Source organism: Myripristis murdjan, chromosome 22 (assembly GCF_902150065.1).
Source record: "Myripristis murdjan chromosome 22, fMyrMur1.1, whole genome shotgun sequence".
NCBI lineage: Eukaryota > Metazoa > Chordata > Actinopteri > Holocentriformes > Holocentridae > Myripristis > Myripristis murdjan.
In genome coordinates, this window is record NC_044001.1 from 145,001 (window position 1) to 161,450 (window position 16,450).

The 16,450-nt window shown below is 50.8% G+C and overlaps 2 protein-coding genes across 4 annotated transcripts in view; both read left to right on the forward strand.

Annotated features, from left to right (window-relative positions):
- Positions 1–2,536, forward strand: part of traf3 (TNF receptor-associated factor 3) — a 19,058-nt gene extending 16,522 nt beyond the window's left edge. For both annotated transcript variants that reach the window (XM_030044985.1, XM_030044982.1), the window contains exons 13-14: positions 103–294; positions 1,896–2,536. In XM_030044985.1, coding sequence (XP_029900845.1) covers positions 103–294; positions 1,896–1,931 — 228 coding nt within the window. In that variant the 3' untranslated portion in view covers positions 1,932–2,536. The remainder of the gene's footprint in view (positions 1–102; positions 295–1,895) is intronic.
- A 267-nt stretch (positions 2,537–2,803) lies between these two features.
- The window catches only part of mipol1 (mirror-image polydactyly 1), a 59,223-nt gene continuing 45,576 nt past the window's right edge, over positions 2,804–16,450 (forward strand). Inside the window, exons 1-2 of one of the 2 annotated variants that reach the window (XM_030044961.1) lie at positions 2,804–2,898; positions 6,380–6,450. In XM_030044961.1, coding sequence (XP_029900821.1) covers positions 6,441–6,450 — 10 coding nt within the window. In that variant the 5' untranslated portion in view covers positions 2,804–2,898; positions 6,380–6,440. Of the gene's footprint in view, positions 2,899–4,194; positions 4,926–6,379; positions 6,451–16,450 lie in introns of those variants that run through there. The other variant, XM_030044960.1, reaches the window with a different exon arrangement.

Sequence of the window (16,450 nt, forward strand, 5' to 3'; positions counted from 1 at the left end):
GTCTCTCTCTCTCTGACCCGTCTATCTCTCTCTGACCTGTCTCTCTCTCTCTCTCTCCCTCTCTCTCTGACCTGTCTCTCTCTCTGACCCGTCTGTCTCCAGGTGACGTTGATGCTGATGGATCAGGGTCCGTCCAGGAAGCACCTGGGCGACGCCTTCAAGCCCGACCCGAACAGCAGCAGCTTCCGCCGCCCGGTGGCTGAGATGAACATCGCGTCGGGCTGCCCGCTGTTCGTGTCGCAGAGCGTCCTGGAGACGGGCAGCTACATCAAGGACGACACCATCTTCATCAAGGTGACTCCGCCCCCTCCCCCCATCACTGTGACTCCTCCCCCTCCCCCCTCATCACTGTGACTCCTCCCCATCATCACTGTGACTCCTCCCCCTCCCCCCTCATCACTGTGACACCCCCCCCCCCCCCCCATCACAGTGACTCTGCCTGTCTGTCTGCCTGTCTGTTCTCTAGCTCCGCCCCTGCTCCTCCTCACACTGTGAATGACTGTCAATCTATAATCTGAGTTTATTTATAATCTGCGTTTATTTATAATCTGCGTTTATTGATGGCGGTGGTACTGAGCAGAGGCCTGTATCAGGAAGCAGGATTAAGGCTTTAGCGAGATGCCTTCAGGCTCCACTCCGGATTTTCTGTATCACAAAGCTGGTTCACCTCTGATCGGGACAGGAAACCTGTCCTGATTGAATCCTGCATAAAGCTCCGCCCCCTGGCCAATCAGCTGTTTGCCAAAACATGACCTGCCCAATCACTGAGGATCCCCTTGAACGAGTCCAGATGAGGAGAGCGTCACGGCGTGAGAGGATCTTCCTGTCTGACTCTCTGAGAGAGAGACAGGCTGCGAGCCTCCTGTGGCAGCAGCCATGCCGTGTGATTGTAAACTAGAGATGCAACGAAATGAAAATTTGTGGCCGAAACCGAAACCAAAAACCGAAAATGGCTGTTCAGTTTTTCATTTATTTTGCCTTTTTTTTTTTTTTTAATATTGCATAAATTAAAAAAAAAAAAAAAAGCTGATCAAAGCAAAATTGTTTAATGTGCAGCGATTAGCGGTGAACAGCCGCGTTGCACAGTCACTAATCAGCCATGTTGTCAGTGTGGCTGTCCGCTGTGCTGCTGCAGCCGCACAGAAACAAAACTTGATTTATGATGAAAGGTATATACAGCAGTCTGTGTGCGCCGCACCTGTCAGATCCAGCACACCTGACCGGGTGGGCATGGTGCCGACCGAGGCGCCGGCCGGAGAGAAACTGTCAAGGTAAATAAACGTCCCTTAACCTGTGTCTGATTAAAAAACAAAAATGTCTTTTAGTTAAAAGGAAGACGTGATGAATGTGTTTGAACTACATCGATTTATCACAAACGGCCTTTCCTCTGTCGCTCTCCGACACTCTGACGTCCTGCAACACCGCCACGTCTTGGTTGTTGTCACTGATTGCGACAAAACACGCCGCTGTTTTCAGCCTCGCTCTCCACCTGTTCCACCGAAAACCAAAAGTGTGTTTTTTTTTCTATTTTCGGCCGAAAATTCGGTGCACCCCTTCTGTAAATGTTGTTTTTCCTCCTCACTTTCCCAGTATATCATTCTGCTCCTCCTCCATGAAACTCTCTGTGTGTTTTTCCTTGTGGCTCATGTTTGTGATTGGTCGGCTGCCTCAGACTCCGCCCCTTATGCGTGTGCAGACCTGGATGCAGTGAGGAGTTGATGAGCAGCTGCTCCCTGATCAGCAGGATCTGCATCAGAGCAGCTGAGGGATCAGCCTGATCCAGGCCTCAGATCAGCTGATTGCCTGAAAGGGGCGTGGCTTATGACAACAATACTGTTTAGGCCAAGGGGGCGGGGCTTTGTCCTGTTAATGAACTGCTTTTCTGTGACTGGCAGGTTACCGTGGATACCTCTGACCTCCCCGACCCGTGACCTTCTGACCTCTGACCTCGCTGGTCTGAGATCAGCTGACTTGTCACACCCAGCGCAGCAAAGGATGATGGGAACGAGGGACTGAGGGGAGGATGCGCATCTAGCAGAGAGAGAGGCAGCCAATCAGATGGGACGTCCCAGAGTTCTGCAGGTCCTGATTGGCTGACAGACATGTGATCAGTTCCAGAGCAACAGACCCGGCTGTCTGTGTGTGTGTGTGTGTGTGTGTGTGTGTGTGTGTGTGCGCGTGTGTGTGTGTGTGTGTGGTTGTGATTGTGATGAGATGATGATGTGATGACAGACGCTACAGTTGTTGCCATGACAACACCATGGCGACGACACTCAACTACAGATCAGCCGGTTGCGGCGGCGGCGGCCGGCGGGCCCAACATGGCCGCCTGACGGAGACGTTCCTCTGTTCGTTACTGATGCCGTGCATCGAGCTTTACTTCCTGTTTTGTTTTTGCCGTTTACCGAGCATGCTGGGAGGGCGGAGGGGGGGCGGAGCTTCTTCTGCAGCCCAGCCACTACAGCCTGCGGCGTCCGAGGCGTTTTGCACAGTCGGCGTGTGAAGTGACGTTAATAAAGAACAAACTGACCCTGAGCGCAGCCTCCGCTTCTTCATTTGGCCTTTTGGAATAAAAGTGACAATTTTATTGTAATTCAGTGTCAATAATTATATTTATTTCAATGTTTATGTTTGTTTGTTTGTTTGTGTTTTCTTCCTGGTGATTGTGGTTTTTATTCTAATCTGTCAGCAGTGAATGAGCTCAGATGCTGGGATTATAATAATCTGTGTTGCTGAGCTGCGGAGGGACACGAGCTGTCCTGTAAACTGAGGCTTTGACTTTGAAAGGAAACCCAGGGTTTTATTTTGAAATGTGTAACCGGAAGTAGATTCATATATCCGGTGGCAGGACGCCGGAGCCGGACGTGCAGGAGCCGCGAGCCCGGAGGAGCGGACCAGGTGAGTTCTGCCGACAAACAAGTTGTTTATGATGACGTCACGGGGGGTCCGCGGTAAACAAGGTAAACAGGTGGAGGTGCGTTTGGCGCGCCAAGCACGAGCTGCCGGCACGTGGCTCTTCCGGTTTCCACGCGGAGCTGAACTGCGGAGCCCGCCGTTTGTTTGTTTGTTTGTTTGAAACAAACCGGGAGGCGAACCAGCTGACAGTTCTCCTGTTCTCCTGTTCTCCTGTTCTGTTCTCCTGTTCTCCTGTTCTGTTCTCCTGTTCTGTTCTCCTGTTCTGTTCTCCTGTTCTCCTGTTCTGTTCTCCTGTTCTCCTGTTCTGTTCTCCTGTTCTCCACGTTCCACCTGCTGCCTCCCTTTTCTCAGAGGAACAAAGTTTGGAGGGTTCCATCTCTTCTGCTGTTCTCTGTTCTGTCTGTTCTCTGTTCTGTCTGTTCTCTTTTCTGTTCTCCGTTCTGTTCTCTGTTCTGTTCTCTGTTCTGTTCTGTCTGTTCTCTGTTCTCTGTTCTGTTCTCTGTTCTGTTCTCTGTTCTGTTCTGTTCTGTCTGTTCTCTGTTCTGTTCTGTTCTGAAAGCAGATTTTTACTCTGAAGATTCATTTTTGTTTAACCCAGAACATAAAATATGGACCTGTGGAACCGACAGAAGGTTCTGTGGGTTCTGAGTCAGGAACCTGAGGGGGTTTAGCTGCTCATTCTGTTAATCAATACTGATCAGTCATCAATTATCACCAATCTGAGACTCTGAAAGGTTTTCACTGATGACATCATCGCAGTCTGATGACATCATCACTAACCTTCTGTGGCCTGGATGTTTTATCTTCTTGTGTTCTGCTGTTGCTCGCTGGGCCTGCAGGGGGCGCCGAGTGCAGGAACGCTGCGTCACTGTAAGAAAAAACTGTCAGTAAAACTGCTGAGTCACTGTCTGACTTCTCTTCTTTCTTATCTTTGTGGTTTTATTGTTTGTATTTTTATGGTTTTTTTGTCATTTCGTTTGATTTGGGAACGCTGGACGCCGCTCGTCAGCGGGCTGTCGGTTTGTTCGGCAGCAGAACAAACATTCAAATCAAAACTTTGGCGTTAAAGTTACAAGAACAACTTTGCCAAAGCAACAAAATAACAATTTGTTCAAATGTTTGGACACAATAACCAAACATTGAATCATGAAACACATAAAACATTTCAGCAAACATCAAGATGAACATCTGCTAATTATTAATTAGATATACATTCAGTATAGCCTGTGTGTGTGTGTGTGTGTGTGTGTGTGTGTGTGTGTGTGTGTGTGTGTGTGTGTGTGTGTGTGCTTTTAATTTGGAGAGCTTAAGTTCTTTGAAGTCTGAAGTGAAAGATGTGAATTCGCCAAAGTCACTTTTCCTTATTTCAGTAAATTTGTGGCGTTTCGGGAGGAAGTGCCTCGCCCGTCCAGCAGCGAGTACGTCTCCCGGTTCTCTTGGTTCTCTTGGTTCCATGATGTTTTGTGTCATTCTGGTCAGGATCTGTTCCCACTAGCACCCTGCAGAACGTCTGCAGAACATCTGCAGAACCCTGCAGACACGTTGACGTGAACACAGAAACACGACTCTGTCAGTTTAACGCTCCTCTCTCCTGTTTCATCAGACAGGAAGCAGTTTGATGACATCACCCTTGTCATCAATACATTTTATAGATAATTAATGGATTAATTGAAGAAACAGACGATGGAGATGATGTTCAGATCAGACCTGAGATCAGTTTCTGATCCTGACACCTGAGCCGCTGGGCTCATCAATATTTTAGATCCTGATTGGCTCTGAGTACCGGCAGCCAATCAGAGGCTCAGCACGACCCGGCCCGGAGGTGACATCAGAGAAGCTGGGACCTGGTTGTCATGGTGACGGATCAGGTTGCCAGTGAGCTCCACGGCGCAGCAGAAACAGTCGGGACGGGGGCCGATGGCCTCCTGCAGCAGAGCTCGGGACGTCCAGGCGGCTCTGCAGAGAGCCAGGAGGAAGATGAGCAGCCTGCAGGAGCAGATCAGACCACAGTGAGTCCAGGTGGCTTCAGGGGGTCAAGGGTCAACAGTAGGAGCCTGATAGAAGTAATAAACATCACCTGAGGTGCAGCTCAGCTCCGTGTGTCGAGTTGTTCTGGTCATGTATGTGGAGTAATTATGTTTACGTGGTTTTCATTGATGTAAAGTGTGTAAGAGTTAGGACATAATGATGGAAGGATATGAGGCCACTCCCATGTTCAGTTATGGGTCATAAGTTGTTGCAGCAATTTTTATGTTGATTCCATTTGTTTACACAGATTTGGTGCAAAATGTTACCATTTTTGACCCCTGGAGAATTAATTAAAATGGTCAAAAATCCTCCAGAATCCCACATCAGGACACCAAGACCCTGAGGAACACCACAGAAACATTCAGGCTTTGAGTTGGTGTCAAAAACTTTTGGTATTTGCAGATTTCTGTAAGATTTAGTTTTTTCCTGTGACTGGATGTTGAGCGTTGTGTTGTGGAAATGTGTCAGAAACTGGCCCTCACTGTCAGTCCAGCTGGAGAAGCAGAGCTCCTCTGAACGGCCTCGCTCTCTAGTTTGTGTCTGTAAAGTCTGATGAGGCTGTGATTCTCCTAGAGGTCACTAGAGGTCATTTTCTCCAGCGACGTCCAGTTTGACAAAAGTCTCTGGCTGCAGTGAAATGGCTGCTATGGGGGCCAACATCATCACACAGGAATCAAATGTGGCTCATTGAATCCACAAGAGTCTCAGCTTTCCAGTCAAAGCAACTGATGCAGCTCCAAGACTGTTTAGGCCCCAGTCTGCACACACACACCATTTTACAACAGGCCACAAGAACACATGTGGACTGCAGGCTTTGGGGCCCAAACTGCATGGGATTAGCAGAAGGTGGGCGTGTCTGCAAAGGGGAGAGAACCCATTTTCATTCACACAGCTGGAGGTCAGAGGTCAGCAGGAGACAGCCTGGCTTGTTGTTCCCTCAGCAACATTTTGCTGAACTGTGGAGCGACCTTTAATCTCCATGCTGATGACCTCATGTTACGTGATGACATCATCAATCCCTCAGCTCACCTCAGAGCTTAGAAAACTAAACAGAAACTAAAAAGTGTTTGTAACTCTGCAGCCGAGTTTCTGTCACATGACTGCAGATTAACATAATCTATACAGGCATCTGAGCACACACACACACACACACACACACACACACACACACACACACACAGTCATGAGACTTTACTCACTTCAGATAAACTCTGTCTCCTCTTCATGTTTATTCTCATTGATGTTTTGACCCTTTGAGGAAGTGAAGATCCTGAAGTGAGTCAGAAGGAAACGTCTTCACAATGAAGTAACAAGAAAAACGGCCCAAACCCCCACACACACCTGCAGTCCACACACACCTGCACGTCTGATCACTACCGATCATTGTTCCCGAGTATCGATCAGAGTATTGATCCTGCTGTGTTTTCCTGTGCAGAGAGCCACTCAGTCTGCCAACATGGCCGCCCAGCAAGGAGCTGCGAGAGTCTCTGGTGGACATGTACCACGGTACCACACACACACACACACACACACACACACACACACACTACTGCTGTCTGTTGCCATTACAACACTGATCATACTAATCATAATGATCAATCAGCTGATTGAGTTTGTGCTTTGAGTGAATTACGTCTCTTGTAATTAACAGTCACACAGTCGAAAGGTTCAGGGCTTTTATTCTGGAATGTCACAGGAAGTGGTTAGGTGATGCTGCTGTTGATGTTTGATAAGTTTGTGTCATAAGGTTTGCTGTGTGTGTGTGTGTGTGTGTGTGTGTGTGTGTGTGTGTGTGTGTGTGTGTGTGTGTGTGTCCTGCAGAGGGCGCTGGTGCTCTGTCACACAGTTCAAACTGAACTGATGTGGTTCTGCTGCCACATGAGGTCACATGATCAAACTGCTGACAGTCACTGAGTGATCAATAATCAATAATATCAATGAGCTGCAGCTGCTTCTCTTTTCTGACGGACAGATCAAAGTCTCTGATCAGCTGATCTTTTGTTTTGATTTGTTTTTCGTTGTTCATGTCGCTGCTGAGCCCGTCCCGTTTACAGTGAACACCTTAACCAGTTAACCCTTAATGAACCCTTAACCAGTTAACCCTTAACCAGTTAACCCTTAATGAACCCTTAACCAGTTAACCCTTAATGAACCCTTAACCAGTTAACCCTTAATGAACCCTTAACCAGTTAACCCTTAATGAACCCTTAACCAATTAACCCGTAACCAGTTAACCCTTAATGAACCCTTAACCAGTTAACCCTTAATGAACCCTTAACCAATTAACCCTTAATGAACCCTTAACCAGTTAACCCTTAATCAGCCCAGACGATGCAGCGCTCGTTTCCTCAGTGGATCTGAGCCTCATCTGCTCTGGCTGCTCGCTCGGACGATGACGCCCAGCCTGCACGGGACGGTGCAGGCGTGGAACCGGAACGTCCCGTGTTGTTGACCCTCGATGGATCTTGGTAAACGTGATGGAACCGGCAGAAAGACACTCAGAACAGAGACAAGTCTCAGTTCAGTTTCCTCTGTATAAATTATTATTTATTGCAAGAATGTTTCTTAAAAACCAGAAGCAGACAAGAAGCAAAATTACCAAAATAAATGTTTTTTTAATCATACTTGAATATTTTGAAAAGTGATGCTGGATTTCTTCAAATTTCTTGTGAAAAACAAGCAGATTCACTTGATTTCTGCGGTGACTTTTATTGGAGTTATTTATTGGAATTATTGGAGCATTAGTAAAAGATAAACAAAAGAAAAAGAAAACTAGAAAGTTAGTGCCAAAAGGTAGAGGAGTACAATCCAGGTCTGATCTGCCTTTTCGAAACATTTAAACTGTTCCTCATGCTGCTGAGGACCCCTGGGGGCCCCTGAGGACCCCTGGGGGCCCCGGGGCCCTGCAGACCCTGCAGCAGAGGTGGTAGTTGTGGCTCAGTGTTCAGGCGGTGGCGGTGGCGGCGGCGGCTGGCGGCGGCGGCGGCGGCGGTGGAGAGGCTCCTCCTGCTGTAATCTGAAGGGTAAACCGGCTGGAGCACTTGAGCACATAGAGACTCACTTCCTGCTCAGCAAACATGTTGAAGCTGAGAACAAGAGAAGAAGAGAGGAGAGTCTCCCTGCGGGACGGCCCGCCGCCCGCCAACACCGCCGCAGTGATGTCATCAATATTCAGGGATCCCATGCCTCCTGCAAAACATGGACATTTTTGGATCGATTTTCCAGTGATGGAAAACTGATCAGACGTCTGGTAACAGTGAGTTCCCGGTCGATCATGAAGTTTGATACAGATCAAATATCCAGATGTTTTCCTCATTGTTAGCCGACGTTCTGACGTTCTGCGGCGTCACGTTCTGGGTTCTCACCACCTGACAGCGGTTCCTCAGCCGTCAGCTCAGCTTTGCCACAACCTGCTGTGATGTCAAGGAAACACAACGAGATGAAGCCTGCAGCTCCTCCTCAGCTTCATGCTCGGTTCTTCATCCAGTTGAAAAGGAATCAAAAGGTAGAACCTGGACTTGGCGGTTCTGAAGAGTCCAGGTTCGGGAAAATTCCAGGTTCTCCCATGACAAGTTTCCTTGCTGTGATTAAGGCTTATTTCAGAATAAAATACCCTTATAAGGGTGAATAACTTTAATTGAAGTGGTTGTAGTGTTATTTATGTGGACTGAAATGATCTGAGGTCAAAGGTCAAAGGTCAGTGTCGGTCCCGAAGAACAAGACCGTCTGAATGACACCTGAAGGCAGCAGAAGCTCCACCCACTTCCTGTCAGCATCAGCTCGCTCTGCTGCGCCACGCTGCTTCACCATCTGGCCTGGTTCCCCTGAGACAGGCCTGCACATAGAGAGTGAGACAGGCCTGCACATAGAGAGTGAGACAGGCATGCAGACAGAGAGTGAGACAGGCATGCACATAGAGAGAGAGACAGGCCTGCAGACAGACAGGTTTATAGCCACACATCCATGTGTTCATGTGTGGTGAAGAGGTGAGGATCGCTGGCCCTGCCCCCCGGCGGGCTGCAGTGATGTCACAGGGCTTCGTCATCATTCATTGGTCAGAGAGACACAGAGCTGTGTCCCAGTTCAGGCTCCGCATCCTTCAGTCGGCATCTGAAGGCCCGTCCCGTCCCGTCCCAACACTGTGAAGGCCCGTCCCAACACTCTGAAGGCCCGTCCCGTCCCAACACTCTGAAGGCCCGTCCCGTCCCGTCCCGTCCCAACACTCTGAAGGCCTGTCCCGTCCCGTCCCGTCCCAACACTCTGAAGGCCCGTCCCGTCCCAACACTCTGAAGGCCCGTCCCGTCCCATCCCGTCCCAACACTCTGAAGGCCTGTCCCGTCCCGTCCCGTCCCAACACTCTGAGGGCCCGTCCCGTCCCAACACTGTGAAGGCCCGTCCCGTCCCAACACTGTGAAGGCCCGTCCCGTCCCAACACTCTGAAGGCCCGTCCCGTCCCGTCCTGTCCCAACACTCTGAAGGCCTGTCCCGTCCCGTCCCGTCCCAACACTCTGAGGGCCCGTCCCGTCCCAACACTGTGAAGGCCCGTCCCGTCCCAACACTCTGAAGGCCCGTCCCGTCCCAACACTCTGAAGGCCCGTCCCGTCCCGTCCCAACACTCTGAAGGCCCGTCCCGTCCCAACACTCTGAAGGCCCGTCCCGTCCCAACACTCTGAAGGCCCGTCCCGTCCCGTCCCGTCCCAACACTGTGAAGGCCCGTCCCGTCCCAACACTCTGAAGGCCCGTCCCGTCCCAACACTGTGAAGGCCCGTCCCGTCCCAACACTCTGAAGGCCCGTCCCGTCCCGTCCCAACACTCTGAAGGCCCGTCCCGTCCCAACACTCTGAAGGCCCGTCCCGTCCCGTCCCAACACTCTGAAGGCCCGTCCCGTCCCAACACTCTGAAGGCCCGTCCCGTCCCGTCCCAACACTGTGAAGGCCCGTCCCGTCCCAACACTCTGAGGGCCCGTCCCGTCCCAACACTCTGAGGGCCCGTCCCGTCCCAACACTGTGAAGGCCCGTCCCGTCCCAACACTCTGAAGGCCCGTCCCGTCCCAACACTCTGAAGGCCCGTCCCGTCCCGTCCCAACACTGTGAAGGCCCGTCCCGTCCCAACACTCTGAGGGCCCGTCCCGTCCCAACACTCTGAGGGCCCGTCCCGTCCCAACACTGTGAAGGCCCGTCCCGTCCCAACACTGTGAAGGCCCGTCCCGTCCCAACACTGTGAAGGCCCGTCCCGTCCCGTCCCAACACTCTGAGGGCCCGTCCCGTCCCAACACTCTGAAGGCCCGTCCCGTCCCAACACTCTGAAGGCCCGTCCCGTCCCGTCCCAACACTCTGAAGGCCCGTCCCGTCCCAGTTCATCCAAAGGATCCTTCAGATGCTCCTCCTCTTCAGCCGTTGGAGCCGATTCGGAGGATGCACCGCCACACGGGCTCCCGTATCCCAAGATGCTTTGCTGCTGCTGCTCAGTCTAAAAAGTGAACTGAAGTGGCCACAGCAGCATCTAAACTCAGGTTTAATATTATAAAATATTCAGTTTTTCCTCATTTGAACATCCAAACTCAAAGCCCTTTCTTTACTGTTCTGTCTGTCTGACGGAGAGAAACGTGACCTTTCTGTCTCCAGAGTTTGTTGTCATGGGAACGGCGGTTACACGACCAGGAAATACTCCGAAGGCTAGACCGTCCTGTTTGGTTGACGGGGAGGACGCCTCGCCCGAAGTCCAGGTCCTCCGAAGGACCCGGACTTCGGAGGATGCAGACCCTGAACTGGGATGCAGCTTCTGAGCTGCTGAAAAGGGGGAGGTCGTGTTGTACTTCCTGTTGTTGATGTGAAGTCACTTCCTGTTGCTTCTGATGAATAAAAAAAAATGAGAAGGAAGAAGAAACGAGTGGACACGCCCACAGGAAGCCCCATCGCCATGGAAACACGCCGACGTGCCGAATCAAAATGAGCAGAGCCAAACGTGTGTGTGTGTGTGTGTGTGTGTGTGTGTGTGTGTGTGTGTGTGTGTGTCTCAGTTCTGGTCCTTATTTGTTGGTATCCATGGTAACACTTCCTGGACAGTAAGCTGGTCAGAGCCGTGACATCACAGCGTTCCAGTGAACTGCCCCTTTAATGTCGGCAAATACACAGAATCAGCCTTTAACTCAACTTTGACAGTGTGTGTGTGTGTGTGTGTGTGTGAGAGTGTGTTTGAGTGTGTGTGTGTGTGTGTGTGTGTGTGTGAGAGTGTGTTTGAGTGTGAGTGTGTGTGTGTGTGTGTGTGTGTGTGTGTGTGTGAGAGTGTGTTTGAGTGTGTGTGTGTGTGTGTGTGTGTGTGTGTGTGTGAATGTGTGTGTGTGTGTGAGTGTGAGTGTGTGTGTGTGTGTGAGTGTGTGTGAGTGTGAGTGTGAGTGTGTGTGAGTGTGTGTGTGAGTGTGAGTGTGTGTGTGTGTGTGTGTGTGAATGTGTGTGTGAGTGTGTGAGAGTGTGTGTGTGTGTTTGAGTGAGTGTGTGTGGTGTGTGTGTGTGTGTGGTGGTGAGAGTGTGTTTGAGTGTGGGTGTGTGTGTGTGTGTGTGTGTGTGTGTGAATGTGTGTGTGGTGTGAGTGAGTGTGTGTGAGTGGTGTGTGAGTGTGAGTGTGTTGTGTGTGGTGTTGTGTGAATGTGTGTGTGTGAGTGTGTGTGTGTGTGTGGGTGTGAATGTGTGTGAGTGTGTGTGTGTGAATGTGTGTGTGTGTGTGAGTGTGTGTGTGTGAATGTGTGTGTGTGAGTGTGTGTGTGAATGTGTGTGTGTGAGTGTGTGTGTGTGTGTGAATGTGTGTGTGTGAGTGTGTGTGTGTGTGAGTGTGAGACACTTCATCAAACTGAAAGGAGAGAAAATAGAAGGAGAGCGAGACAAAGGACAAACGAGTGTGTGAGAGAAAGAGGAGAGTTGGTCGTGTGAACGCTGCTGTGTGTGTGTGTGTGTGGGGGGGGGGGGTTAATCTGCTGAGTGGGTGGTCCCCACACACACACACACACACACACACACACACACACACAGGGATCCCTCTGCCTTTGTCATCTATTGGTTTAGGGAAGAGCGGCAGGGTGGGCTGTATGCAAACACACACACACACACACACAGTGCGAGTGTGTGTGTGTGTGTGTGTGTGTGTGTGTGTGCGTGTGTGTGTGTGTTTGTGGGAACAGGTTGACTGCTGACGGACAGGTGTGTGATGTCATTTTCATGTCGGAGCAGAGAACCAATCAGATTGCCCGCTGTGTTCACATGGTCAGCCACACCCTGATGATGTCATCAACCAGGGACACATCATCGTGTTTGTTTTTCATATCGGCCGATCGATCGATCGTATCAGTTTGTGTCAGACGCTGCAGACTGGCGGCAGCTCCGGTTTCCAGCGGCTCTGATGGGACTTGAACGCAGCACGTGACCTCGTTAGCGACCTGCAGCGCTAACGAGGTCGTTAGTAAAGCCTGTGACACACAGAATGATTGACGGGTGTCAGATTTGGTGCTCAGGGGGCGGAGTCAGGATGACATCATCACTAAATGTATTTGTTTGTTTTTGCTGTTTCTCACCTCGTTTTCTTGTGATGTTCATTTTGATAAGTGATCAATAAGTGATCAATAAGTGATCAATAAGTGATCAATAAGTGATCAATAACCAGAGTTTTGTTGGTGAGTTTCTTCACAGTGAAAACAGAATCTGCTCGAATGAGATTTTTCTGATCTCGGTTGTTGGCGGCCGACCTCAGAGGTCAGAGGTCAGAGGTCAGAGGTCAGGCTGAGAGAGCGAGCAGTGTGTGGCGGGCTCGCTCGCTCGCTCGCTCTCTGTTGTTGGGTTGAATCACCGCCTCCACTGCATCAGTGTGTGTGTGTGTGTGTGTGTGTGTGTGTGTGTGTGTGTGTGTGTGTGTGTACATGTTTGGGTGTACATGTGTGTCTTGTGTGTGTGTGTGTGTATGTGTGTGTGTGTGTGTGTGTGTGTGTGTGTATATGTTTGGGTGTACATGTGTGTCTTGTGTGTGTGTGTGTGTATGTGTGTGTGTGTGTGTGTGTGTGTGTGTGTGTGTACATGTTTGGGTGCACATGTGTATCTTGTGTGTGTGTGTGTGTGTGTGTGTGTGTGTGTGTGTGTGTGTGTGGCTGGCCGTAGTACAATTAGAGCGCTGCAGTAAGTTGCTGCTCTCCACAGCTTAATGTCCGTATCTAAATTCATGTGAGCGGCGGCGGCTCGGCGGGCAGATCAGAGCCGGATTGCGGTGGATTTCAGCTGAAGCCCATTTAATCAGCCTAACACCGTTATTAATATTCATCAAGTCAGCTGGAATACAGATGACAAAGACCGGGCGCGAAAAAACGCCAGGAAACTTTCTTTTTTTACTGCGGAAAATGTATTAAATACAGCTTAAAAAATTAATGGAATTTAGTTTATATTACATGAGGAAGGGGGGAGGGGGGAGTCGCGCTCACCCCCCCACACGCCCTGTTATTGGTTAACGAAGATAGGCCCTCTGATAGGCCTTTATTTTCTCTTTTTTGCAGATTTTTCCATCTTTGACGAGACTTCAAAGGCGGGTTTGAATGAATGCGAGGCATGAATGGTCATTTAGAAGGATTTAAGGACATTATCAGGCTGTAATTGTACATGAATAATAAGAAGCCTGCCTCGCTCAATTAGCTCTAAGTCCACAAGAAGATCAGAGAGGGAGGAAAGGACGAGGGAAATGAGAAAAGTTTCAAAGTGAGGATGAAGAGGTTTGATGAGGAAATAAGGCGAGAGTCTCTGCTTTTGGATGGAAGTCATTCAGCCGCTTGATGTTGAACGAGGCTCTTACAGTCTCATCTCAGTAATCTGCTGCTGCAGGAGGCTTTTACTGTGAAGAGACATTTCTGAGAGGAATCCATCTCGGTGCAGCTGAAGAGCTGCAGCGTTCTCTGCTGGAATGGAGATGACGCCAGTAACACCAGTAACGCCAGTAACACCAGGAACGCCAGGAACAGCCAGGAACACCAGGAACTCCAGGAACACCAGGAACACCAGGAACTCCAGGAACACCAGGAACACCATCAGCCGCCCCCCCTGTAGCTCAGCCGTGTCTCCTGCAGTCTCTGCTTCCTGGCCCAGACAGGGCTGCCGCAGCTTTGGGGCGGAGCTAAGGCTGGTGGACAGCTGTCCTGGCTGTGGGCGGGGCTTGCTGGGCTGTGGGCGGGGCTTTACCTGGCTGTGGGCGGGGCTTGCTGGGGGCTTGCTGGACAGAGGAAAGAAAAATGGAGGACGAGTGGCTGTCCTGGTCAGACGAGGACGTCAGGGCTCTGCTCGCCGTCTGGACGGTACGACGAGACAGACGGCGTCCCCCCGCCCGGCACGGCGTCCCCCCGCCCGGCACGGCGTCCCCCCGCCCGGCACGGCGTCCCCCCGCCCGGCACGGCATCCCCCCGCCCGGCACGGCGTGCTCGTGTCGCCGGAGGCAGATTCAGTTGCTGAGCTCTTTGTGTTGCTGTAAAACCCCGACCCCAACCCGACCCCAGCCCGACCCCAACCCGACCTCAACCCAACCCCGACCCAACCCCGACCCGACCCCGACCCGACCCGACCCCAACCCGACCCCGACCCGACCCGACCCTCAGTCATCAGCTGAACACGTCTGAGCTGACTTGTGTTCTAGAGCAGCCCAAACACATTTGCCCCTAAAATCCGGATTCTTTGCCCAGAGTGAGGCTCTGTTCTGTGCTTGAACACAGTTCACCTCCCCGCTGTGGCACAGCTGGAGGGGGTGTGCTTCTGCATGGCACGGGCGCTCATGCATGAGCACATGCACGGTCACACACACAGCGCGCGGACGTGGATACGATGTAAATCATGCAACTTTCCTCCTGCCTCTGCAAAACTGTTTAATGCGCAGCGTGATTACGGGCAAATGGCCGCGTTGTGCATCAGTAATCAGCCCTGTTGTCTGTGTTGTTGTCTGTTGTGCTGCTGCAGCCGCGTAGAAACAAAAGTCGGTTTATAATGAAACAGCAGTCTGTGTGCGGAGATCTAGCAGACCTGGCACCGGACCGGCACCGGACCGGCACCCGGTCTGGTCTGGTCTGCCGGGTCTGCCAGGTGCTGCTCTGGCTGTCAGTTGGATGTTTCTGAAGGAGGAAGTTACCTCTGAAACTGTGAAGGTAAATAAACATCCCCTGTCTGATTAAAGGAACAAAACGTCTTTTAGTTAAAGGAAGACATGATGAATGTGTCTGAACTGTGAACGAGCCTCTGTCTGTTTCAACGTGATGACCGGGGGCCCGGGGGCCCGGGGGGGCATTTTGCTTTAGCAGGATACGGAGCAAACAGCCCTGATGTGAGCCGGCCCTGATAAAACAAACAAACAAACAAACAAACAAACAAACAATCTGTGGGAGTTTATCTGATCCACTCGTCGTCCTGTCTCTGGAGGCTCTGGGGCCCCCAAATTAATTTTTTTGCTTCGGGCCCCCAGATGTGCAGGGCCGGCCCTGCCCGCCTGTCAGTCACCTGCTCCTGTGACATCACAGGTCAGGGGGCGGGGCCACACACAGTTTCTCTGCTGTTTCCTGTTCCTGTTTCCTGACCTGCTCTTCCCTCAACATCTAGAAAGTTTCATCTAATCTGACATAATCTAATGTAATCTGATCTAATCTAATGTAATCTGATCTAATCTAATGTAATCTGATCTAATCTAATGTAATCTTCCTGGTGCTAAACCCTCCCAGGCTCAGATGGGGTCAGAGGTCACTGGCTCTGATTGGCTCTCAGTCAGTCAGCTTTTATTTTGCCAACAGGCACACACACACACACACACACACACACACACAGGTCGCTTGGCGACTGTCTGTCTGTCTGTCTGTCTGCCTGCCTGTCTGTCTGTCTGTCTGTCTGCCTGTCTGTCTGTCTGCCTGTCTGTCTGCCTGCCTGTCTGTCCTGTCTGTCTGCCTGTCTGTCTGTCTGTCTGTCCCTCCTTCTTGAGACATTTTGCCAGCAGAGGGCAGTCCATTACTGCATACACACCTGTTTGAGTCTCTCTCTCTCTCACTCACACACGCACACACACACACACACACACACACTCACACTCACACACACTCACACACGCACACACACACAGTGAATGTCAGTGTTTCCTGCTAATTGCTCACAGTGTATTTGTTGCTTGCTTATGAATTAACGAGCATTTACAGGGGAACTGCCACCATTTTAATTACACCTGAGGAGCTAAACTTTGATTGGTGCTTCCCTTAACGAGAGCCATTAACGAGCCTTAACGAGGCTGGGAAATTAAAGCCCTGTTTGCTTTGCTGATGGGCTAAAAGCATTAGAACGCCCGGCCTGACGGGATTACTGCTAATTACCAGCCTCGTTAGGCCTCAGAGAGACAGGCAGAGAGAGAGACAGGCAGAGAGAGAGACAGGACTGGGGGAGAGAGAGAGAGACAGACAGACAGAGGGAGAGAAAGACAGGCAGAGAGAGAGGATCTAAGTAAAACGTTGTCATTGTCT